Here is a 27,611-nt window from a genome sequence, read left to right on the forward strand (position 1 = left end):
ATTAGTACCAGTGAGCACTGGTCTGCTTAAAAGCACGGTGAAAACTGACTATGGACCTCAGAATTTGAGCCTTAATCTTCTTTACTCTGTATCCATGAAAATTGGGGGGGTGGGGGGGCTGAAGTGTTTTAAGTATCAAACTGATACCTTATATGGTTTGCAGTACATTTACAAGGATTGAAAAGGTCATGTACTAACTAGATTTTATGACTACCTCATAGTATTACTTAAAGGGACTATAAAACACGTAGGGATCCTTTACTCTATATCAGTGGTTTGCAAACTTTTGTACTGGTGGCCCCTTTCACACAGAGGCTTGCTGAGTGTGACCCCCCCTCCTTATAATTTTTTTTCATATTTAAAGTGTTTAATACCAGTGTAAAATGTAGGAGGCAAAGCAGGGTTTGGGGTGGAGTCTGACAGCTCGTGACCCCCACACACACCTGCTGTAATAATCTCGCAACCCCCGGAGGGGTCAAGACCCCGGTTTGAGAACGCGTGCTCTATACGATTAACTCCCATCTTTATATAAGATGGATCTTGTGACAAATTTGTCAGGCTCAGTACCAAAATCATGAACCATTTTGGGGTCAATTTCTTAGTATCCTTCCACAAGCAAGGTAAGTCTTCCCCACCAGTTTCCCCTACACACTCTTCCCTTTTCAGCACTTATAACACAGTAGCAAACCTACATTTAAACTTAGTGTGGATTTGAAGTCAACAAATTGCTTAAAGGGGAGGAAGAATGGCTGTGTACTTTGTTAGTAGATTTGTTTAAAGCATACTAATCAACCACCACAACCCCCTCCCTAAATCGCCTTCCTTTACTAGAGCTGTGGAACAAAACCATTTTCTTACATTATTTAGTCGGGAGTGAATGCCTAGCATTAGAACCTCTTGCCTTCCAGCTCACTGTTTCATATGCTGCCCCATCCGGCTTTAGGAGCACCACCCCAACCTGCTCTTCATGCTAACTCCAGCTTTTTCAACATCCGTGAGTGTGAGCCCATGCATGAATTGATATGAGTTTTCATGCTCCATTGGGAACAGTTTCAGTCCCTTGGCATGAACCCAAGAAGAGTCAGGTGGTACAAAAACCAACAACCCCTTCCTCCCCCAAACCAATATCAGTGAAAAATGTCAAGGAACTGAAAAGGTGTTCACCAAAGTGAGCCACCTCTTAAAAAAAATGGTTAGAAGGTTATTACAAGCAGAAAACCCTGCAAAGTGTTCTGAGAGTCTCTGACGAAAGGCTCTTTGGAACAGGAAAGTTAATAATAAAGAAAAATAGGATAGCTCAGTGAGAGGTCAACGGAGGAGGAAATGGTGATTCTCTCAGGAGTAGCTACTTCTCAGTGATAGCATTTCTGGGGACTGCACAATGGTTGGTATAAAATGATGAGAGAGTGTGCGAGCCAGAGAGCTTCTCAGGGAGACAGGAATCTCTTTAGTTGGCTCATATCCTTGTGAGAGGCAAGTTTTAATCCTTGTAATAGAATTAGCACAATGAATTACGACTGAGCTCTGGAGTCATCTCTCTGACACTGGTTAATTACTATTGATAGTCCTGAAATCACCTAGCACTTGAAACCTGGCATAGTTCTTTCTCTGCAAAAGAGAGAATGTTACCTAGGCAAGCCAACCCATTAGCACAAAAGAGAGTCAAATTCTGCTTTGTGATATTAATCTACTAAAAAAGTTTGGCCCCTTAAGGTCCCAATCCTGCAAAGATTGACACATACACATGGGCTTAACCTAGCATTCTGGAACTAATTACAGTAAGTCTCTGGATGATTTGAAAGAGACAAGGTGGGTGAGGTGATCTCTTTTATTGGACCACATTAAGAATGACTAGCTTTGTATTCGCAAAATTGGGTTTAAAAAAAAGTTAGTTCAGTGATTCCACAAGCAATGTTAACTGAAGTGCTTGACGGATGGTGTCACATGCAATTTTGGCTTTAATAGTCACAGCCGCTTTTATACTTTACCCAGCATAAGATTCCAATGGGAAAAATGACTCAAAGTTTAAAAAAAAATCCCATCTAATCTTTCATTTCAAGTTTAAGAATGCTTATCATAGAATATCAGGGTTGGAAGGGACCCCAGAAGGTCATCTAGTCCAACCCCCTGCTTGAAGCAGGACCAATTCCCAGTTAAATCATCCCAGCCAGGGCTTTGTCAAGCCTGACCTTAAAAACCTCAAAGGAAGGCGATTCCTCCACCTCCCTAGGTAACGCATTCCAGTTCTTCACCACCCTTCTAGTGAAAGTTTTTCCTAATATCCAACCTAAACCTCCCCCGCTGCAACTTGAGACCATTACTCCTTGTTCTGTCATCTGCTACCACTGAGAACAGTCTAGATCCATCCTCTTTGGAACCCCCTTTCAGGGAGTTGAAAGCAGCTATCAAATCACTCCTCATTCTTCTCTTCTGCAGACTAAACAATCCCAGTTCCCTCAGCCTCTCCTCATAACTCATGTGTTCCAGTCCCCTAATCATTTTTGTTGCCCTCCACTGGACGTGTTCCAATTTTTCCTCATCCTTTTTGTAGTGTGGGGCCCAAAACTGGACACAGTACTCCAGATGAGGCCTCACCAATGTTGAATAGAGGGGAACGATCACATCCCTCCATCTGCTGACAGTGCCCCTACTTATACATCCCAAAATGCCATTGGCCTTCTTGGCAACTACGGCACACTGTTGACTCATATCCAGCTTCTCGTCCACTGTAACCCCTAGGTCCTTTTCTGCAGAACTGCTGCCTAGTCAGTCGGTCCCTAGTCTGTAGCGGTGCATGGGATTCTTCCATCCTAAGTGCAGGACTCTGCACTTGAACCTCAGATTTCTTTTGCCCCAATCCTCTAATTTGTCTAGGTGCCTCTGTATCCTATCCCTACCCTCCAGCGCATCTACCTCTCCTCCCAGTTTAGCATCATCTGCAAACTTGCTGAGGGTGCAGTCCACGCCATTCTCCAGATCATTTATGAAGATATTGAACAAAGCTGGCCCCAGGACCAACCCTTGAGGCACTCCGCTGCCAACTAGACATGGAGCCGTTGAGCCAGACAATCCAGCCAGCTTTCTATCCACCTTATAGCCCATACTTTAACTTGCTGGCAAGAATACTGTGGGAGACTGTATCAAAAGCTTTGCTAAAGTCAAGGAACACCACGTCCACCGCTTTCCCCTCAGTCACAGAGCCGATTATCTTGTCGTAGAAGGCAATTAGATTAGTCAGGCATGACTTGCCCTTGGTGAATCCATGCTGACTGTTCCTGATCACTTTCCTCTCCTCTAAGTGCTTCAGAATTGATTCCTTGAGGACCTGGTCCATGATTTTTCCAGGGACTGAGGTGAGGCTGACTGGCCTGTAGTTCCCAGGATCCTCCTTCTTCCCTTTTTTAAAGATGGGCACTACATTAGCCTTTTTCCAGTCATCCGGGACCTCCCCCGATCGCCATGAGTTTTCAAAGATAACGGCCAATGGCTCTGCAATCACATCCGCCAATTCCTTTAGCACTCTCGGATGCAGCGCATCCGGCCCTATGGACTTGTGCTCGTCCAGCTTTTCTAAATAGTCCCGAACCACGTCTTTCTCCACAGAGGGCTGGTCACCTCCTCCCCATGCTGTGCTGCCCAGTGCAGCAGTCTGGGAGCTGACCTTGTTCGTGAAGACAGAGGCAAAAAAAAGCATTGAGTACATTAGCTTTTTCCACATCCTCTGTCACTAGGTTGCCTCTCTCATTCAGTAAGGGGCCCACACTTTCCTTGACTTTCTTCTTGTTGCTAACATACCTGAAGAAACCCTTCTTGTTACTCTTAACATCTCTTGCTAGCTGCAGCTCCAAGTGTGATTTGGCCTTCCTGGGCTTCACTGAGTGTAGATAGTTTCCCACAATAAGTTCAGAGTGAGAGAAAAATAAAAGGATACTAGAAGAGCAGAAATTTTTAGGTATAGACTGGGCCTCAGCTGTAGCTCAAGGTTTATTTGGTTTATATCACTTAGGGCTTGGAAAAATTTCCTGCCCTCTGCAACGTAGTTAGGTTGACCTAACCACTACTGTAGATCAACAAAGAATTCTGCTGTCGACCTAGCTACAGCCTCTCAGAGAGGTGGATTCCCTACGCTGACAGGAAAACCACTCCTCTCACTGTAGGAAATGTCTCTACTACCGCACCACCACACGTCTGGGCTACTATATAAGCCACATACCCTGATTTAGACGTCACCATGTCCTTCAGGATTGGAACCAACTGAAACGCAGAACAAGTTTGATTGTGAAGGGCACTAGTTTTACCATCACACTGATTTGATAAATGAAGTCTTGCCCGCGATTTATTTACTAAGAACACTTCTTTTGTGTCCAACATATTTAAGGTAGTTTCATTTACTAAAAACAATGCAGTTTGTGCATTTTGAATTGATTTCCAATTTCTAGCCAAATGGAGTCTGACATTTTTTTTACTTGCAGTTATTAAATGAGATCCTCCATTCACCATTTTCTAATATAAAAAAAGCAAAAGTTCAATAAATGTGCAACACTTAGAAATTGGAATAAATGCGTATAGATCTAGTGCATCCTCCTGGTTAGCAAAAAAAAGTACCACCAAATCACACCAATCGACCTGTCTTTAGGAACAATAAAAAGCGCAAATGCAAAATAAGATCAACATCCATTACTTAAAATCAAGGTTTCCTGCTTGCTGATTTAAATCTTGATTAAAAATGGAAAGTTGATATAAAGCAAAGCACTTAAAATCACCATTACCTGCTGATAACCCACTAATGTGACTCAACGGGGGAATTTTGGGAGGTTCCGAGATCAGCACGGAGCTGGGCCCGATACTTCGGTGAACCCTCTCAGCCTGGATCTGCTAAAATTGGGCTGGAAGTGTCATATGCTCAGTCTGTCAGCACGTTGGTACTTCCTGCTTCTGAAAGTACAGCGGGAACAGCTTTTTCTCATGGGATGTTGGCGCTGCTGGTGCCAGACAGAACCCAGAAGCATATGGACCCATTAAAAAAAAAAAATCAGGAGGAAAAAAATATTAGCTTTTAACCAGTTTTTTGGTTCAAAAATAACTGAATTCTTCAAAAGTTTAGCCGTGACACTGGCACTTTTCAAAGTGCTTTCAGGCCCAAAGACAACCTGCATCTTTCCCCCATGCGTAGCTGTTCACTTAAGCATATACGCTGCTGCCCCAACTATACCCATTACACAGGTGCCAAACTTCACTGCTTGGCTCCAAAGCAAGAACGTGGGACTTCATGGAGTCGACACGCCTTAATTAAGCAGGTTTCAGAGGAACAGCCGTGTTAGTCTGTATTCGCAAAAGGAAAGGAGTACTTGTGGCACCTTAGAGACTAACCAATTTATTTGAGCATGAGCTTTCGTGAGCTACAGCTCACTTCATCAGATGTTTACCGTGGAAACTGCAGCAGACTTTATATACACACAGAGAATATGAAACAATACCTCCTCCCACCCCACTGTCCTGCTGGTAATAGCTTATCTAAAGTGATCAACAGGTGGGCCATTTCCAGCACAAATCCAGGTTTTCTCACCCTCCACCCCCCACACAAATTCACTCTCCTGCTGGTGCTAGCCCATCCAAAGTGACAACTCTTTGCATAATCAAGTAATTAAGCAGTACCTTTGCAGGTAAGGCATGTTGGAGTGCCCCGCTGGATTTTAGCAAGGTTCCCCCCCAGCTAGTTTAAGCCTTCTGCAAAATCAGCACTCACTAGCACCATTGAAACATTCTTCCCAACAGAAGGACACTGCATGCTCTTTCCACGGACACAGACGCTCAGTGGGTCAGAAGGGATAATTACCCCAGAGAATCTCAGGGCTAGTCTACACGCAAAAGTTGTACCACTCACTATACTGGTACGACTCCCTAGTGTGGATGCACTTACAGCAGTATAGAAGGTTCTTGTACCACCATTGCACTTTATAGCGTATTCTTGTAAAGAAACTATGCTACTATAAGGCACCTTTTATATTGGTGTAACTGCATCCTCACAAGGATATACCAGCATAACTACCTCTGTTAAATATAACTATTGCTTCAAAACCTCTGTCCATGCCAGGCCTTAGCAAACCATTTTCTCTATTTTGTGGCCCGAGATTCCCTTGTCTGGGTACAGACTTTCAGGATTACACTTTAAATTGTGTGTGTCAGTCCCTGTCTAGTGAAAGTTACATACACATATCCAGATGTCCAACCCTACAAATCTGGAGTGTTTGGCTTCTATATTTAGAGTAAACTGAATGACACGTTGAACCCAAATCTGCATCTGAGACCAAAATTGCCACCTATCCAATGACAAAGTCTTTGCTCTAGTAGAGAAAAAAAAATGGAATCACCCCCCACGCAAATTGACACACACATTTTTCCCCTTTTCCATTCAGATTTTCCATCCTGATAACAAGGCACCACAAAGTCCTGAGAGCTCCATAGAAATACCTAACAAACAGAAGGATACACAGTGTCATTGGGCAAAAGAAATTAATGAGCAGGCCAGGGGAATGGAGGCAAGAACCAGGAATCAGTATATATAATTTATGGCAAAGAAACAAGCAGTCAGCAAAAATGGGAGAGCCATTCGCAATTACACTAAAGCCTCTTGCCTGGCAGTGCCTTAAATCAAACTGCTTGTGATATCACAGGAAACAAACTAGAATGTCTATATTCTGATGACTGCACACACCTATTTCATCCTCAAATGTGACATTGAAATTAACAGGATACAATGGAGCAGCTGCAGCCAAATGCCACGAGTCTCTGCTCCTTGCCCACAGTGTGAAAATGCGGAGCTGACTTCCTCCTATTATTTTCCTAACTCTATTCCCAGACAAAGGGAAAGAAACCTGGGACTTGTCCATACCAACATTTAGAGCGTGGCAAGCTGGGGTGTAAATTTACAGCACACTAGCTTGCTGCACATGAAGTGTGTGATCGCAGGGTCCACATGGACAGTAACAGCTCCTCAGTGCACTGCAAAGAGTAGATCAAAGGGCACTGTGGAACTGTTAGGACAGGTCTACACTCACAGCAGCATACAGAGGACACGTGCTGCACGGCCCACTTGCACAGGTATAAATAGCAGCATTGGTGGGGAGGCATTGCTTAGTAGCGTAACATGCCAAAACCTTAGGGCATGCTCAACTACACGCCTGAGCAGTGCCTCCCCCAGCTCACTGCTGTTTTTAGTGGTGTAGCATCCTGCAGCTTCCCCTCTGCTTCTCCCTGCCAGAGCCTTTCAGAGTCAGGGACAGCAACACGCTGCATTGTGGATGCAGCCTGTTTTGTACTATGGCACGTAGCTACACGTGCCCTATGTGTTGCTCTCACTGTAGGCGAGGCTTTAATGTATGGCAGCATGGTCCACATGCACAGTTAGTGTGCAGCCAGTTAGCATGCTGTAAGATTTACACCGTGACTTGCTGCAAACTCGGTGTTTGTACAGCCACGCTCCTAGTGTTGTTCGCCGCGTGCAGGAATTATGACAACGTTCACTGTAAATATTTTCAAAAAGAAAAGGAGGACTTGTGGCACCTTAGAGACTAACCAATTTATTTGAGCATAAGCTTTCGTGAGCTACAGCTCACTTCATCGGATGTAGCTCACGAAAGCTCATGCTCAAATAAATTGGTTAGTCTCTAAGGTGCCACAAGTACTCCTTTTCTTTTTGCGAATACAGACTAACACGGCTGTTACTCTGAAACCTGTAAATATTTTGTAGCACGTAATTTGAATTTGCTGGATACTGACCAGGTCCTATAGCACCTGCATTTGAAGAAGGCTCATCCTTTACTTCTAGCAATAGCTTAACCATGATAACACTGGCCAGATCGGACATGGTAGCTTTATGGTAGAGGTTGCTGACTCGGGGCATCCCTCAGATACTATGGCTCTATTTTGGTCAGTGTTAGCTCTTTGTGGCCTCTTCCCCAACCCAATAGAAGAAAAACTGCAGCCACTCTCTGCCCCTGCAACCTCCAACAGCTCTTCCTCCACAGAGGTCCAGCATAGACCCTGGGCCATATCTTGCCTGGCACCTGTTATACATGTACGCGTCTTCGTTAGCGGTCACCCGACATTATTCAGATGTTCATTGGTGCTGCTGCATAGCTCATTTCCTTTGCTGTGCTTGCTCTCGGCTGAGCCCACTGGGACCAGCCCCTTGTATCTAGTTATCGTACATGAACGAGTTACACACTCAGTGAACTCCACCAGGGGCTATTCCCACTTGGCGACCCTTCCCTCGCTTTAATAAGATTCTCCTGCTTTGATGTGACAATCTTCTTGCAGATAACCCTTGCTTCCTGGGAATGTCTTTATGTAGCTCAATCTCACAGATTGCCTTTCGAGGCTGCTACTCAGCCTCTCGCATCCCAGAGGGATTCCTGACCCTGACCAGTTTCAGAAGAAAGCTCACATCCGACTGCTGTGCTTACTCCGAACACACCCAGCCACTGCTAAGATTGTATTCTTCTCTATAGCACCATGTTCATCTCCTCTGTTTTGAGGAGAAAAGTGGCTAGCCTCTGGGAGAACTCCAGTCAAACAAACCTTGAGGAAGACCTAAGTGTTATGCTTAAATGATTTCATTACTCTCAGTCCTTCCAAATAGGAAAACACAATACACAGCCATAATGGTACAGAGCCTAGACACCACTACGGACAGGTCTCTGCTGTAAAATGCTGACTTTCCTCATTCCAAAAACCCCAGCCTTATCTTATCAGGGAGCGCCAGCATTAGAGCTTGGCTAGTTATGACCCATATTAGCTGAATCTATCCTGGCTCTACCTAGCATCCTGTGCAGTGTGCCTAGATATTCATGGTAGTTGTCTTTTCTCAGACCTTTCCCAGTGGAATAAAGGCAAGACAAAATATTTTTCAATACAGCTGCAGAGAGCTGAACTCTGGGAGGACAAAGCCCATGAGGCGGTCTTTAAAAAAATCAAGCTCTAGGCCCACTCCATCGGTCTACTTTGCTCAATACCACCAGACACTTATTTGTGTGTATATAGGTGCACCTCTCTCCAAAAAAACACATCTTCCTCTAGAATGCCATTGGACAGCTCTGTGGCTGCTACAGCCTCATTCAAAACCCTTGTTTAACCAGACTGCATTACAGCTATAGGAACTGTAGCTCAAAGTGGGTTATGTTGCATTACACAACTCTTGCGAGTAGACAGATCAGGGCTACAGGAAGATTATATTGTAATGAGTGGTCTCCGAGAGCAATTTTGTTCAAGGTGGCAGCTTTCCTTTTCATAGGCAGGGCAGGAATTCACACCCTTAGCACAGAGGAGCCTGCCATAAGGAAAAGTGGGGCCCTGGGACTGACAGGTTTCTCCTGCCAGCTGAATTCAGGATCTGGCCCTGACCAGATGAAAAGTTTGAGCATACACAACTCCATTTGACTCAGCACCTCTCAGGATCAGATCCCTTGTGATTAGTGAAGGGACCTGTGCATGTTTCATAAAACTGTCTTTCTTCCTCCCTCCCTCTGCTTCCACCCCCATCAACACCATGTACAGTAGGCAGTGCAGAATAAGACTAACATTGGCAGGAATAATTTAGGCCCACAGTGAATCACCAATGATTTATTCTTTGGAGATAGAAATGGAAGACTTGTTTGTGCCCTAATAAGTTCAAAAAACAAACAAAACAAACAGACTTCTAAGTTCCGGCTACTCAAATCTCAAATAAAACCTGTGGAACATTTTAAGGATGTTGCAAACTTATTGCTGAACCAGTTTTTCCATTTGCCAGTGTTCTAGGTCACACACAGTCCTGTTGATTGTCTTCCTTTCTAAAGAGAAATGCAGCTGGCCAAGTATAGAGTGTGCTGGGGTGCAGAGGATTTCTTATTTCTGACCACCCAAATACTGCCTCATCATATCAGTGAGACGCATGAAATAATCTTGTTCATTTGTAGAATATAAATTCAGTATGTCATAATCTTCTATTAAAATGAATACAAGGGACTGATCAATACAGTGATGCACAATATAAGAACCAAGACAAGAGAAGTAGGCAGACAGGAAAAATATCAGAGAATACTAGATATCCTAGGCCTGATTCTGATCTTAGTTATTTCCATGCAACTTCTAACATAAAATAATGAATCAGTGTTGGATGAAAGAAAAAAACCAAACAAACCAAGGAAGAAAGCAACAGTGAGAAGATAGAATAGGAAAAAGGTACAGGCTGGAGTTCAGGATTTTTTTTATTATTGTTATTAATGCCCCAGAAGAGGAAACAGTATACAACTGCCACAATGGGGATTTTTACACTCTCTCTGCATGGAAATTATTGACTCCCCTATTGGTTTCTCTGACCTAGGAAAAAAAGGATGCTAAAGAAACAGCCATTTCCATCAAAATACCACCTTTTGAGAAGGAGTAAGGATGTACTGAAGTGTTATTGCAGGGCAACTAACATTCATATGGGAGTGGGCATTACAATTCAAATTTCCTTACCCCCTTATGAGAGAGGAACAAACAGTAACACACTCAGAACTGAATATCTGGAGCTTTCCGACAGTTATGAACAGCTTCCACCCCCACCCCCCACCCCCCCCACACACACACACTTTCTGCATGCCTTTGGATATTCAGGTTCCAGCTGGCATCAGAACCAGAAGGGCAGGGTATCATGAGAGGAAAACCCATTCTCATGAAACCACCAGCCCAAGCTTTCCACACTTGAGAAGTTCAGAATCTCTTCTGCTCATCTGAAAGTCTGATATTTGAGATAATATTCCAGTTTTGACAGTCATTTGAGGTTCTCTCATTAGTAATCTGACCATGGAGGCGGCAACTTCATGTCCATGTTATAACTAGGGTACGGGGAAGCCATATCAAAATTTAGTGATTACCATGCTTGTTTGGAGAAGGTTTATAATCACTAGCAGTAAGTCAGTGCTTGCCATAATCAATCAGCTATGCCCTCTCCCCCTCCCCTACACACACCAAAATAAGAAAGCTATTTGCTGCCTAGCAAATACAGATAAGACAGATTTCATACTTCCTGCAACAGCAAACTTAATGATACGCCGAGTTGCTATAGCACTTTAGTACTGTAGCAGAGGCTCCCTAAGCACTTGCCAAATACTAAATCATTACAATAACTCTGCAAGATGGGGAGATGAAGACCTGGAGGGGTAAACTGGCTTGTACAAGGTCATGGTGTGAGCCAGTGGTAGAGATTAAAAAAACAAAACAACCATAACTCCTGACTTCAAATATTGTCTTTTGACTAGTAGATGATAAGCCTGCTTTTCTACAGGATATTTAGAGAAAAGTTTGCCCACTGTTCTGTAAGTCATTTTTAATAGGTCTCCTTTTGCCTGTACACTGAAAACTTTGAATGCGCTTCCAGGAAGTGATGTAACCATATTTAACCATGGCAATTGGGCACAATATTTAGAGCGAGTTGTCTGATGAGACCCCCGATCTGGAATACTCTCTGCTCAGTTCTGAGCACCGCATTTCTGAATTCCTTCCAATTTGACTACATCTTTTCAGTCAAGACCAACACAAATGATTTATAAGGAAAGATTAATGGAGCTATATCTAAAGGACTGAAGAGATGGTCAGTTCGTGGATTAAACAGCAGTAAATTTAAACCCTTCTAATACTTGTAAACAGTGTTTCAATGCCAGGAGGAGACAGCAATGGGTTAGGAGTTTTAACTAGGAGCAATGGGTGAAGTTAGAGAACATGCAGGGTGAATACGATGAGAATTGATCACTTGATTGTTTTACAAGCCTTTTGGACAAAGCATTAGAAAATACACTGCAAGAGAGCAAATCCTGCATTGACAGAAAGATGCACTAGATGACCATAATACATGTGTCATCAATATAGAATCCAAGCGAAGTTTCCAATGTTGCTCTAAGGACTATAAAAGAAAAACTGATCTGGGGTTGTGCAAGGATACCTGGCGTATCAGTCTGTATTGAGAATAAGAGGGCTTGAATTTAGCATGTGCCAGGACTGGGCAATATGCGGCTTGACAGTCTCCCTTTGAAGTGCACAGTGGAGAATTTAAATTACTGGTATGGAAATCCAGGGGTGGAAATCTTTATGGAAATGTAACTTCTTAAATCAGAAGTCAAACAACTGGGGCTGTCGAATCTGGGGGAATCTCAAAAGGAATAGACTAGAGGTTTAACCATTCAAAAGTCAGACCAGTGAAAAGGGTGGGGTAAAATTCAATTGATATGGATTTTTTTGCAGAGAGGCTACAGATGCAAGAGATGTTAAGTGCTTATTATGATACAAAGAAAAACTGGTGAAAGACTAAATACTTCCAGTTGTAATACTCCTCTATTTTTTCCCTCCCACTTTAGTTCACTCCCAGAAACAGAACAGACAGACCTGTGTACGGAAGAGCCTTATATGTGCATTTGCCATGGCCTTTATTATAAGTGTCATGCTGATTGCAGCCAACCAGATCCTCCGGAGCGGCATGGAATAGCCTTTCAACATAACACTGTGAACCAAACTAACCATGCATGCGCATGCCAACGGGTGAACTTTTTCCTCAATCAACTTTGAAAAGGGAAATAAAGAAAGAGGTGGGCAGATAAAGAACCAGTCGACAAGGAACCCGAGGCTAGCAGTGTAATACGTCTTGTGAATCAACTACATCCTCTTGGCAGGGACATAAAAGGGCTGTCTTAATGCTTTAATGGCTTAGTTTCCTAATGCAATAAACATACAGGAGTCCTGAATTATTGCTTCAAAACGGCGGTGGTAACTTGAAGGAGGACTCACTTTCATCCAGAGTTATATTTTGTGATTCTGAAGAAGCGCAGCCTTACGAGCTATTTTTGTGGGACTGTCTTTTAACCTAGGGGGCCAACAGACTATTTTGAGTAGCTTTCCTGGAGTCCCATGTTCCCAGGAAGTCGATCATAGCGTAGCCACAAGCAAATACAGTTTGTTTTACTTCATCTACTTCGCTGTGTTTTCCCTTATGACTGTGCGCTCAAGTCTACGGCATTGGAGGGGAGCTAGAAAGTCCTTGTACAGTATTTTCAAATTTCAAAAAGGAAAATTTGCTAGTATTGTGCATTTTTTATTTTTTTGGTTTTAAACCCACCTTTGACACAAGATTGTGGGGGAAGCACTCTGCTTTTTTTCTGTTTCAATCAGGGCTTTTAAAAGAAAAAGGAAAAAAAAGCTTGCTTTAGCACATGGGCATTTTAAAAATCTGTGCAGTCTTCCTACTGAGTCTGCAACCAGCGCTATCAATTAAAGATCATATTTGGCTCCATCTGTCCATCAGAGGTCACTCACTGGTTTTCAGCAAACTCGCTTTTGCCCTTGCTCTAAATTGGTCTTGCACAAGCATCTCAGGCACCAAAAATCCTAGGAGAACTCTTCCAATAAAAACAATATTTTTTGAGTCCTGGCTCCAATTTCACGCTTTGTTAGGTGTCAGAAGTCTCTATGCTAGGCACCTTCTATTAAAAAAATATATATAAAGTAGCTCATACCTTTGACTTTTTGGTGTTGTTCGTTTTTGATCATTTGACTGTTCTGTCTTTTATCAGGGGCAGTTTTTCCCCTCGTGCATAGGCTCATGGGAGAGAAAACTGAAAAGCAGAAAGCAACAAGCAGTGGAAGAGCTCAGAGTAGAAAATACTGCCATATGTTACATAGCACGTCAGCCGTTCAGATCCTGAGAGTTACTCATTTTTCCTGGAAGAGATTTTCACGAGCGGCACAAACAAGATCAGGGAGTTATGTAGACAAAAGGTACAACATGTACTGGGACGAGCACAAGAACTACGCACGCTTGATGCCAGGATCAAATATGGAATTTTTATTTTTTTAAACAAGGCATGATCCTTGCATTTAGCTTTGAACGATCCTCGCGTGATCTGGGTACGAGGTAGGGGTGAAAGTCACCTGCTATCGTCAAATGGACAGTGTGTGTCCGGGGAGGAGAGAAGGTGTAGGCTGTATTTCTTTAGATACCTGAGTGCAGGGTTAGAGCCTTGAGTGCTGCCAGCTACGTTAGATGCCCCCAAGGGGGTGGAAAGCGTCACTGTGAAAGTGGGGCCAAGGAGCAGATGCTTCACCTTTTTAAAGGGAGGCAGAGCTTAGTCTCCAACACGCACTTCCCCCGGACTGTCAGTGGAACTTTGGGTGCGCCGGCCATAATCACTGCAGAGACGCACAGTGCTCCATTCCTTCTCTTCCCCCTACAATGCAGCCAAGCATCTTAAACCCTGATCTGTCCTGAAAACTAACGGTCTTTTTGTTTGGCTACCAGGTTGGTCTGTTACATGTAATGCGTATTTTTATTTGGTCTGATTAGAAAGTGATCATGATGGAACCATTCCTTCCTCTTCTTCTGCCTCCTCCTCCATCTACAGACACTACAGACAATGGATGTGTTCAGTATCGGTTATGGATTTGCATTCCTCTTCCCCCCCCCCCACCTAAATCCACAATCTTTTCATCATCCATCTTTTCCCTGTTTCTGAGCAAGACAACTTTAGTTTTCAAAGCAACCATGCAATTTTTCTGCTTAGGTTTCAGGACATGGTGTGCGTGCACACACCCCCCACCCCCTTCATTTCTGTTCTACTGTGGCCAAAACTGGATCAATGGGTAGAATATTCTCCGAGAAGCATTCCTTCTCCCAGAAGGAGAGATTTACATACGGTATGGGACAGGAACGGACTTCAAAACAAAACCAAATCCTTGGAGAGTTCTAAACACATGCTTCTCCTCACTAGGGAACAGAGATAGAGTTAAAGGCTTTCTGCAAGGGACCCGGCAGATCTAGTCGACTAATGAGCATTGAGATCTTGATGCTGTAAATGTGGATGACAGTTTCACATCTCAGGGGCACGATGAAAGTGGCATCACTGGAACACAGCATCAACACTACTTATCACTGGGTGATGTTTATTAACAATTTGCAGTTATTGCCTGGAGGCTTAACACTTGCTTAATATTCCTAGTTGCCTGGTTGATGGACCATATTGGTGCCTTTTGAAAGTTAGAAACCAACATTCCACATGGAGAGCAACCGAAGCCGGAGACAAGCATTAAGTTATGGTCTGACCCCCCCCCCCCGTTCACTTCCTGGGGAGCTGGATCAGATCACTGGGGCCAAATCCCAAGACCCTTCCCTCGGGCACAAAACTCCCATTGACATCAGTGCGAGTTTTGCCTGAGAAAACTTGGCTCCGGGTACATTAACAGATCAACATGTGTGTGTTGATCAGTATCGTAATAGTAAATGAAAGTCACCAGCGTTTGGCAAGTCTCAATTACTTTAATCATCCCCATTCCCTGAAAACAACGCATGGATTTCAGTAGGTGTTTGTGTTTAATGTTTTAGTTTATACAAAAAACAGGATTGTAATTTCATATTGTTCAGCCTAAATATTAAATTGATACTACTAGATTGTTATTAGGTTACATAAAAGGACTCAAAAACATGTTCCTGTTCTTAGTCAGTTACTCAGAATAAGAGAACTCCAAAGCCATGTGATGCTTGATTCATAAATAGGAATTAGATTTTGAAAACTGATCCTTGACCACAGTTAAAAAGCTCTGTTCTCATTCCCCGCGTGGAGGGGAGCCTGGCATGCATCAGGAGTGGGATAAATCCCGCCCTCCAAAATACAGGCACGCAGTACTGCATGTTTAGTAATATTAACTACTGCACGTGGGCATGTCTTGCATATCGGTAACTCACTCCGCATCTTGCATAGCGACACTACAAGTTACATGGGAATTTCAGGGGATGCTCCACATTGCCTTTTCATACCAAATGGCAATCGCAAAGGCAACCCTGGCTATACAAGATGTGCACAGTGTCACAGAAACATGCAACAGTTTCTTAAAGAGAACACAGCCCAATTTCATTAGTGTTGGTCAAACAGTATTCAAGCCAAGAACTGATAAACTTAGCCTGCCTTTTGGTTCATGCATCATTCCCAGATTCTGAAAATACACTTGTATCTAAGGGCTTGTCTAGGTGGAGGGTTGCACTGGTTTGTCTAACTATGTGAAATTCAACAGATTGATTTAAACTGGTGGAAAACCTCTGAGTGGACACACTTATTTCAGTTTAAGTGTAGTATTCTGGTTTAGCTAAACCAAACTAAAACAATGAGTGTGTGTCCACACATTTGGATTGCATCAGTTTGATCAAACCAGTGTAAGTCTGCATGTAGAAAAGCCCTACGGTTTTGCTACTGATTGGACGGTTCTTATGTCAGTTGGTGAATGGACAGCCACAGGCATCCGCAGTGTGGGACTGATCATATGGATGTTAATGCTTCCTATTGGAAGGACAAACTTTTTAAAAACAGGTGACTACTGAACAACAAGAAAGAGCCCATCTGATAATAATTGGAGAGGCATTTGGTATTTGCCAATATTACTGCGGACATGGACCAAATCTGGAAATTCCTGAGCAGTTCAGCGTATGAGCCTCCCAAAAAGCGGAATAGGAGGTTGCTGGTTGGTTTGTTACAATGCCAGCTTGCCAAACCTGTATCGAGCCGGGTAAGAATCCCTGTAAGGAGGATTCTGGCTCGGTCTTACGAGATCCGAGATGAAATTTTCGGCTGGTTCAGGAATCTTTTTCACCCTGATGCTTTACATTTAAAAAGGTAGATCCTGGTTTTCAAAAGATGTGGAGCACCTGGTCACTTCAGTTGGAATTCTGGGCACTCAGCACCTCTGAAAATCTTTTGAGGCTTTCGTAGGGGTTTATTTATGGTACAGTCTTGGATCAGTAAGCAAGACGGCTTTCTGTTTCTTTAACCTTTTGCCCTACGGGATCAGAGAATCTCTGGGCAGCCTCAAGTTGAAGTGGTGGATGAATGAAGCTGCAGCTAGGGAATAAGCGAGTGGGTCAAAAACAACATCAGAAGTAGCAATTTACATAATCGTCAGCTGAGCAAATTGAACATGATAGGCTCACGCTGTCCAACTAGCAAAGTTACAAAAGCACCAGAATTGACCTTCATATAGCTTATACCTTTAACTACTGCCAAAGGAGAATCTGAAGTCAGATCCAGTATCTGTGCGGACTGAGAGGAAGTTACAAAATGTTACCATGCAGCATAACTGGGAACAATTGTCTGCTACCGAGTTGGTACTCACACCATTGTTAAGGTTACAGCAAGATTTTCCACAAGAGAAGGGTTGCAGTAAATTAGGGTATGAATTCAATTACCAGTCAGGAAATAATGAGCATTTTACCCAGCCATATCTTAGAAAATTGACTCTCTGGAATAGTTATCTTATGAAAATTAGCCACTAGTGTCTCACTTTCCTTTTTACTTCACTGTAGCTACACAATCCCAGGGTCAAAGAAAACTCTAAACCACACCCCAACACACACTGAAATGTTTCAAGTTGTCTAGGCTAAGACAGAGTTCAGCACCACAAATTTTATCCCCATCAAGAGTTGTGCATTGAAAATTCTGTCTGAACCCCTTTATTAGCTCTGGTCTCTAATGCCACCTCCATGGCCCTGCTACCTAGCCTGCCTCATCAGCTCTGCACCCCACAGAATCTCCCCAAGAGCCTCTGACCTGGGGTGGCAGAATAGATGGGGACAGAACATGGAAAGAGTGTAGAACATGGAAGAGGATACTTTCTTCTCAGCCCACCCCTTACTCCTCCCACAAGATAACCCTAGTCTAATCTTGCTGAGGCCAGGGTTAAAGTTGTGATTTTGAGGGACTGGGTACAGGCAGTTCACATTGCGTATTCTAGGTGTGTACCTGCACACTGATGTTTAGATGTCTGAATTGGTTGGTCAGGAAGTTGGTGTGGCTTTTACTGGCAATGTCCTTGAATTCTAGTGACTGTATCAAAAAGGTAATGCAATCACAACCTAAACTCCACATTAACCAAGGGGTTTAGATGGTTTCAAGAATATGTCATCATCCTAAGATTATCAGTCACAGCATCCTAGTGAGCTCTCAGCTGTCTATGTTATTGATCTGAATGAATGCAGAAAGCCCAGAACAAAGACTGTACAGTAATTAGAGAGAATCTTTCTGTGTTTAAAGTGTGTTTCTGGCTTCCTGTGAAGAACTCAACGAATGCCTGATGGAACTTGGCACAGGACTGTGAGCCCTATCCACAGTTCCAATCTTATAGATGAAATTCCATTTTGAAGTGCTCACATAATACAAGGAGCGTTATGCCAGTCTCTCTCCCTTATCCATTCAAGATTTTATACTCAACTGCAACTTTTATGCACTTGTGTACACACACACACTCTGCTGTCAAGAACTGTTGTTCCTCAGAAGCAAGAAATTAACAGTCCCAATTTAGCTGTAGGTCTGCGACAGGAGAAATGGTATTTTGATCATTCACAGAAAGGAGTTACAATTAATAAGAATGAGGCTCTCTACTTTACCACCAGATACAATGACTTATTGAGTTTCGGGTCTTTTAAAAAATTGGTCATCTTAAGTCTGACCAAGTGTCTTGATTCATATATATTCATGCTTAAATGGAGGAACAACACGTCTTATAGCAGCCATATCTTAGTGAAATAAGAGATTATACTCTAATTGATGTCAGGAAATCTAGTGGCAGAGCTGTCAGTTTCTAGGAAAGTAATGGGCTTCATTCTAAGAATTTAATATAGAACATTCACTTTCATCTCTATTTTGGCTGCCACTTTCATGAGGCCTATCATTGATTCTTTTATTCACGTACATGAATTTTAACTTTCTGGGTCAAAGGCAACACTCCGATTTCTAGCAGAAATCTTTCCTATAAATCTCAGAAATATTCAGCATCTCTGAATGGACTTGCCAATTTAAGTCTGCAAATTCTAATGCGCTCTCATTTGGAAGGAAGAGGGGCAAGTTAAACCCTAGTATTCAGCTAAAATCCATGGCAACTTTGCTTGCAGTTGAACAGAATTGGGAATGCACGACTTCCCCTCCCTGCCCTATGGTCAGCTACACTGAAAATTCCCCTTTTTCGGGAAGTAACATGAGTGATTTTGGGGAAAGAGATAATGGGAAGAGTTGGAGTGGTGAGTTTCTTCTGAGCTATCCAAGGAGAGATTTGAAATACCAAGGTCATTCCAGGAAGATGCAGCAGCAACCAGAGATCATTATATTCGTGTCACATTTTTATTTGTTGAAAATTTTCTGACCAGCTCTACTCGTTCAGTAAAGTATTGTCAAAACATGCCATTGTCAAAAATGAACCGTTTCAGAAAGACACAGATTTTGAAGAACTTTTCCAGCTACAGGGTGGACGTGAGAGCATAACCTGACCTTTTTGATCTGAAAACAGATGTTTCGACAATTGTTTCACAAAAACTTTCAGAACATTTCGGTTTAGTTCCAATGCAGAACAAACCCAGATTTTGAAGCCTTGAAAGTTTTCACAGGCTGGTATTGTTGGTTTTCTGTCCAGTCCTATTCAAGAGTGATCATTAACAGGATCCTAAAGAGAAGTCTGTCTTTGCTTTGTTATCACAAATAGCCAGCCCCAAGGACTGTTCTTTCTTCTTTTAAACTGCATTCCTCTTAAAATGGACTCACATCTGCTAGTCCTGTGTCTGAAACAGCAAACCTTTCCTCACATGGCTCCTGTGACTAAATCCCTGACCCTGCGAACAATTATGCATGTGCTTCACTTTACTACTGTGATTAGCCCACTGATTTCAAAATTAGGCATGCTCATGTTTGCAGAATTGGGGCCTAAAAGATCAGGACCCTCATATTGTACATCTGTTTTGATTTTACTTGTGAACAAGAGCTTCTATTTTCATATTCTTCCAGACTAACACACAGTATTAGCATTCCTGCCATCCTTGTCTAGACATGCCAAACTGTTCCTGTTTCATTCAGTGGCTCCTGTTCTCACAAATCCCATCAAACTACAGTAAACATATGGGGTGTGATTGTTCTCTCACATACATGGGTGAAATCAGGAGTAAATCCATTGAAGTCAAGTGAGTGAGATCAGAATCAGCCACACTGACATTCATTTTATTGTAGGACCTGAGTAATTGATGCCTACTGGCTCAGCCATATGAAATCCAACATTACTAGTTTAATTTATATACCTCAGTGTTGCATCAGTCATTATTTCTGCTCCATTTCTCATTCAGTTTTTTTTTTAAAAAAAAAGTCATTTTTGCTCATTAACTGAAGATATGGTATTTTAATTAAGAACAATCACCGCCCACACATTCAAAACCATAATGGTTAAAAAAAATTAAAAAACCTTTGTACAAACCAATGTAAATATTAATATAAATGAACTTGGCATGCAACTTAAATTCTATGTTATTACAATGTTATCTGAGTGTATAAAGAAGTGTATAAAGAAAAACAGACTGCCATATGTACCGGCTGTTTCCTCTAACCAAACACCACTGTAAATATATAATGTGTATAAAAAGATTTTAATTTTACCATTATTTATGCAATAGAAATAAAGTTTTCGTTTCTTTTGATGAGGGATGAAATTTCTTTTTTGTTCTCATTTTGAAGCAGAGTCATTGATAGTCATTCATGCCCAAGAATGAGAAAGAAAGCAAGATTTGCATAAAATATACAGACTGAGACCCTCTTTCTTTCTTCTGAGGAATACATGAAGATTAAAAAAAGATTTGTTTTTGGCTTTGAAAATAGATTTACATATTATAAAGCTTGTTATTACAAACAGTGCTTTGGGCTGAATACTGGCACTGTCAGTTTAATGCTAGGATCGAGATAAGCAGCATGTGACATTACATAGAGCTTAGTAGGGTACTAAGAGACGGGGCTCAACTCCCTTTGTAGAGGTCAGAAATAATTTCCCTGCCATCAGTAGTGTTAGTGATGCAAGCAAATGGACAATGAGGCCCCGACTTTGTTGCACTGCAGTACTTTCCTGAACACTTAATGGCCTGATCTGACGCCTACCAAAATCAATGGAATGACTACCGCTGAATTCAGTGCAGGTCCAGATCAGATCATTACTGTGCAAGAATGTATATACTAGCAGTAAGAACAGAGAGCGTACCTGAGACATCAGTTCTGCTCCTGACTCTGCCGCTACATAGGCTTCAATACCGAAAGCCGCACCAGGCAGGAAAACCCTGGTATTCTGGAGGGGGCCACTGACTCCAGCAAAGTTCTATGCAGCCATTGAGCAGCTTGTAGGAATGGAGCTTTGGTGCATGAAGTCACATAACCTGCTCTTCATTTTACTCTGATCAGTTTTACAGATATTCTTCTTCACCTACCTCCCGACTCACATCTACAGTGTGCTTCGAGATCTTTGGATGAAGGGCCGTATAGAAGTGTTTAATATCCCCAGAGCTATTAGAACAGTGTTCAAGTTAACTCTTTACCAGAGACAGATCAGAAAGTCTGAAATGAGACTACAGCTATCTGGAGTGACACCTGACTGCTTGATTTGTGCCGTCAAAATTAGAATTTGACAAGTTTCTGAAGTTGCTTACCCACGTCTTCTGACAAAGTTGTGTTTTGCTGTTCGCTCACATCTTGCAACTACAATTGAGTCGTAAAGGATTTTTTTGAATAAAAGCATTACACCTGGTATAGAAAAAGAAAAAAAACCCTTATTGAAAAACTTATGGAAAGTGCTTTCCATGGATTAAAAGAAGGAACAACAACAACAGGTGGGAAAACTTCAAGAAAGTTGCAGAATTAGTCTCTCTCCGACTCAGGTTCATATATTTATTACACAACTATTTGGACAAAAGTCTGCTGTTTCAGATGATGTTCCTTAAACTTGGAAGGTTCATCAGTTTTACCATGAATGATTATCCATCCACTAATTCATTTTACTTTTGTTTCTGTTGGATGACCAAAACTTTATAAACACAACCACAATTTGGTTTGCCTATTACACTACACAAATAGCAAATCTCAATATGAATAGAACTTAGTTAGAGATGACACTTCCACATACCCATGTATACTCTGTCCATCACCCCCCTCTTCCTCCACCTGATTTACATCTATAGCATTCATTTGCTAATGCTAATCCAGATGTAGTATTTTTTTATTTTTTGATAAAGGCTAGTTAATACTGGAAAGTTTTCTTTGTTGTATTAAGTGCAGTTTCAAGTCCTCCCTTTTAAATTGGCTCTTTGTTTCTTACTCTTGATAAGATTTTTAATTAAAATGTTTTTGATTTACCTTCCATATCTTTTTCCAATTATTCTTCCACCCACAGAAGTTATCAAAACATTTGTAATTTTCTAAGCAAGTAATTACAGGAGATGTTGAGCACAGCTTCTATACATTATTGTTGTTGAACAGTTTTCATTAGCCTTCTTATTTTCACTTGCTCAGAACTTTCTGCAGCATCTCCCCTTTGGACTGAACGTTTCTCACACTCACCCAAATGTGGTGTGTGCGCGCACTCTGGACTCAGAACAAATTCCCTCCAGTTATTTGAGTTAGAAAAATGTATGTGTAGGGGGAAAAATACCATTAGTCATTTGACCAGGCTACAACAAAAAAAGTTTGAAAGAGGAAATCTGGAATCAAAATGAAACTCCTCTAGGAGTGGTGCATGGGATTGTCTGCGGTTTAAATTAGATGTATTAGTTTACTATCAATTTGCGACATACCAAACGCACCTTTACAACATAGCAGAGAATAATACTTCTGTTCAAGTCCTTTTCCCACTAAAATAAATAGCAAGACTCCGGTTGCCTTCAACAGGATGCAGATTTGGTCTTTACAGTTTATCACAAGTGGTACCCAGATATTTAGGCAGAACTCGAGCCAAATTTTACATTCTCCAGTGAATCAGTGTTCTGTTGCCACAGTTGGAATAACCACCGTTAGGAAACATCCAGGCGGTCACAGCGTTAAGACCATTTATTTATGGATTTCTACTAAAATATTCGAGTTTACTCATTCAAGAATGGCTAAAAATGCTGTATGTCCTACCTATTTAATCCCTAGTATTACACCAGATTTACAATGAACATCATAATACTGGCCTGGGGGGGCGGGGGTGGTTATTGTAGTGCAATATGATAAATCCAACCTAAACTGGAACACAGCACTGGGAAATATACTCTACAATGTCAATTTATTGGTAATTATGCATAGTCAGCCTTTTCAGCCTTAGTGCTGGGGCCGAACTAGAATAAATGCCTCTTAACCCCAATAGCTATTTAGACTGCTACTTGTCCATCACGAGTGGCTTTGAAAATACATACTCAAAATACTTCTCATGTATAATGAATGAAAGCGGAGATCATTTGAGCCTATCTTTACAAGTGGCTATAAAAGAAGACTAATAATAAATAGCTATATTACCATTTAGATGGATGTGGAACAAAAATCCCGCAGCCACTTATTACCCCCCACCCCCCAAAAAAAAGGGTATTCATTCAGTTAAATCCCCCCAAATCTGGTAAAGTAGCTCCAGGGAAAGGAAAATGCACAATTAATTGAAAATGCCGTTGTCCTTTAACTGACCACACAGCAAGTCAGTATTGCAACATTTATAATTGCTGCATCCATTAACTTGCTCACTTGACAACAGCAACTAAGGAAGAAAAGTAATCTTGCCATGATAAAACATTTCGTACTCCAACGGAGATGCTACAGTATTTCGCTAACAGCACAGGATAAGAACAGTTGGCAAATTTTAAGATGTTAGCCATTAGCAGATCACATTCACTTTTTAAAAACAGAAGCTTATTAATAGAACGGGAGAGTTGAAGGTTAACAAAAAGATAGCAGGAAAAATCTTTAGTATTCCAAATATTTACAAGATGTGTGTATAGCCTTAAAAACCACAAGTATATTTTGTAATTACATGGCTGGCAACTGCTATTGCTGAGCAAAAGCCTGCAGACAGTAACTCCAGAGTTCATCTCTGAGCATCAACACCAACTCTCGCTCTGTGGCTGTGGGTAAATCACTTAAAAATCTCTGTCTCGGGGATTTTTCAAGGATTAAATTTCTATGGGCCATATTCGTTCCTAGTCTAAGTGAGATTCGACTCCTTAGGCAAAAATCCTACAGATCACAGAACAGGAAGCCCATGAGTTTTGGCGCGCTCAGAAAGGAGACTGCGCAGTACGGCTACAGGAAAACAAGGTAAGTAATTGCTAATGAGCCACCTCCTGATGAGTCTAAAAAAGCTTGTGCCCTTGTACGCACTATGTCACGTGCCAGCCTGCAAAAGCATTTTTACAGTTAGGCTGCAAAACTCCCAAAAATAAGGATTTATAATGGAAAGGCTGAGAGACCCTTAACTATAGTGGTACGAACTGTACTACTATAATAAGGGTAATCACTGCACGTTACATGGAACGGCTCTCAAGTGATTGCTGTTTGCAGAGTCTGATTAAATATAAATTAAACTCATCTGCATGCTCAGCAAGAGACGTGAATGGAATTGCTAAGGCATCTCTCCCCATCAGCTCCACTCAGTACTGCTAAACGTTTGGCAAAGATCGTCTAATGACCGGGCATAACAGGACAGAGGGAGGCTGCTGTAGGAATTCTGGAATGATGCCAACAACCTGGGCATCTGCTTATTATCAGAATTAAAAAAAAAAACATGTTCACATGCATAATGATGAGGTTAGATGGAGTATGAAGAAATTATTATTTTTGTTATTCCCATGTTTTTCATGGTGGTCCGAGTGTAACTTTTTGTACTTCCACTGCTGCATTGCTATCTAATTTTGTTTGCTTCAGGTCATGTGTGTCTTTGTGATCCTGATTTCTTGCATAACCTATTCAGATTCATAGCTGTCCACACCCCTACCATAAAGTGAACAGACAAGCAATTCCTGCTCAGAGACCCAGTCCTGTACTTTCCTTGAAGTGCATCCCCAAACATTCTATTCCTGGTTAGGAGGGAAGCAGCATCCACTCACAGTTTTATTTGGATGAAAAACAGCCATTTCCAAATCTGGAGCATCGTTTAGTAAAGAGCCGGGAATGGCACTGACAAAAATCGTTAATGGGTACAGTAGCAGGGAAGCAGCCTTCACATTCAACAGAACTATTAGTCATTAACCTGCTTTGCAGGAAAGCCTCATTGTTACTGCAACAGCTCCAAAAGTCTGAGCTACTTCGTGAAAAGTCTGAGAGAGTCCCTGATCCCAAACTTTAAAGGCTATAAATTGATTTCAGAAACTGAATTTTACAAATTAAATAGACCATACAGTTTGTATTAACTGGGCAGACATCATAAGAACATACGCAGAGGGAGCATGTTTGGGAGAGAGAGTTTGGATTCTTGGCTTGTACAGCCAACTCTTACAAAGACATGTCATTTTTTCATTGGCACCCCCTTATGCCCCAAAAAACTCTAATCAACCAAACACTGAAACAAATCACCCTTAACGATAGAGGGAAATTAAATAATAATTGAGAAATCCCTCCCCTAGGCAGAGGTTTTACCCCAAAAAGGAAGACATGCCAGAGATTCTATGCAGTCCACTAGGGACTACTGTATCAATTTGATGTGGAAGACACTCAGATACTAAAATGATGGGTGGCAGTATAAAATCCTACAATAGACAGGACTTTAACCTCTCAGTTTAAGTTGATCACTTTGAAAAAATAGACCAAGCCTTACAAGCCTCACAGGGCTGTTGTGCAGACTGTAATTCAAGTGCTTTGGAGTTTGAAGAAGAAAGTCACTATAATACTAGTCTACCTGGGCTTGATTATTTTAATAAGTCATGGATAGTAGGCATAAGTGATTCCATTAAGCTGGGTCTGCCATATATATAGGGCCAAACCTTAAGTGTATACCCATATCCAATGCTAAAAGTACCCACATCTGTAGGCCTTATTTTCCATGTACTATTACAACTGTAAATGCAATTACATATCTTAGGTACCTACACACATACAATTATTAAAGTCAGTGGGACTTTATAAGATCAGACTCTCAGATTCCCATCTTGATCTATCCTATGTCTGTTGGCCTAGTTACTTTGTGGGCTGGGGGGGGGGGGGGGGGAAGGATTTTGTCCATCCCCAGTGCACTAAAACTTTCTCTCTCTCTCACACACACTTTCCTCATACAGCTCTAAGTCCAGTGTTCCTACCTTGATTTCATAGAATTCTTTCCCCATATTTTAAATTCACCTGAAAAAAATGCAACCACTATGCTTGATCTACCACCCCCTTCCCTGACTATCCCTTTCTCTATCAACTCAGATGCTACAACCATCCTCCTACCACTCAGGCCTGTCACCGGGGCAGTTACTTTTGACCTCATTCGCTCATTTGACCCACTTGGTCAGGCCATTGCTAAATCTTTCTGCTTTTCTCTTTCACACTCTCTCTAAAATCCGGACTTTCCCCTCCTCATCATTTCACATCTTGAATACGGCAACTGCCTTGGTTCTGGCTTTGCTCCATTCATCAAAAGTGCAGCTGCTGAGCTAAGGTGGTGATCATCTTCACAGCGTAACAGCCCCCACCCACCACGAGCTTCCTCCTTCACTCCCACATCAACCACAAACTTCTTGGTTTCACCTTTCAGGGACTGAAGAGTTCAGCTCCACTCGATCTAGCTGGTCTATAACCTAATGCAGTGCTGATCCATGCCTTGGCTCCATCAGCAAGCTTCTGCCTTAAACATCTCCCTGCTTTTTCAGACATTTTCTTCTTACACATGGGAAAAGCACGGATAACATCCAAAGAGTCTCTGTCTTAACCTCCTTAAGACACCTGTGGTGGGATGTGAGGTTGCCACCTCCAAGATGCAGAAAAACTGGTCAGTGGCCACCCCCCTGCCACTAAGAAAAGGGGTCCTAGTGTCGACTAAAACTTTTCAATAATTAGCTGTAGAGAACCATTTAAAAAATGGAACAGTCTGTGTATGAGAGGTTAGTTTATCACTTTCTTACCTTACCCTACCATGGTGCTGCAATGCAGGCTAACTGAATGTAAATTGTAGACATATCCCAAGGCGGGGGAGGGAACCTGGCACATTAAAATCTTTTAACCAGCAAGGTGGCATAAAAACTGGCAAGCTGAGAATCCTATGCAATCCGTAGCCTGATGATCATGGCTAGCCAGGTTCTCTTTCTAAACCCTACCTCTGGCCCAAGGTTAAACCAAAGTTTAAAAAAAAAAAAAATCCTACAAAAACACCACCACTCTCAAAACAAAAAACTACTGCTACCCAGAAGTATCAATTCCTCACCGTAGTCATTTGCTTGAATGGCTTATCCTTCCCTCCTGCTCTTTTTGCCTGTGCCTTTACATGGTACACCTTCTGAGGCAGAGATTCCTTTCTATATTTGTACAGTATCCCAGCACAATGGGGTCTCAATCCCAAAGAAAGCTTCAGGGTGCTACCGTAGTATACTATATTTACAACACCCCCTAGTACACCTGTTCCTCCTAACTGCCAGTGACCTAAAGTAATCAAAGCTGGCATAGTACCTCAATATGATCCAATCATCAATGTATTGATATTGTCCACCAAAAATACTTTGCCCTGTACACCTCAAAGCACTTACAGCTCTCTCTCACACCTAGACTCTCTTTGCTTAATGGTACTAATGGGTCACATGAGAGAGGATATAAAGACCAGCTATAATTATAAAG

At 42.0% G+C, this 27,611-nt stretch overlaps 1 protein-coding gene and 1 long non-coding RNA gene across 2 annotated transcripts in view; one reads left to right on the forward strand and one right to left on the reverse strand.

The window, feature by feature from the left end:
- Positions 1-20,503, forward strand: part of CALN1 (calneuron 1) — a 184,476-nt gene extending 163,973 nt beyond the window's left edge. Inside the window, exon 6 of the mRNA XM_048824173.2 lies at positions 12,375-20,503. Coding sequence (XP_048680130.1) covers positions 12,375-12,502 — 128 coding nt within the window. The 3' untranslated portion in view covers positions 12,503-20,503. The remainder of the gene's footprint in view (positions 1-12,374) is intronic.
- A 1,027-nt stretch (positions 20,504-21,530) lies between these two features.
- Positions 21,531-27,611, reverse strand: part of LOC142069474 (uncharacterized) — a 53,051-nt gene continuing 46,970 nt past the window's right edge. Inside the window, exon 4 of the long non-coding RNA XR_012665319.1 lies at positions 21,531-21,590. This is a non-coding gene — a long non-coding RNA (uncharacterized LOC142069474). The remainder of the gene's footprint in view (positions 21,591-27,611) is intronic.

This window comes from Caretta caretta, chromosome 17, assembly GCF_965140235.1.
Source record: "Caretta caretta isolate rCarCar2 chromosome 17, rCarCar1.hap1, whole genome shotgun sequence".
In the NCBI taxonomy this organism is placed as follows: domain Eukaryota; kingdom Metazoa; phylum Chordata; order Testudines; family Cheloniidae; genus Caretta; species Caretta caretta.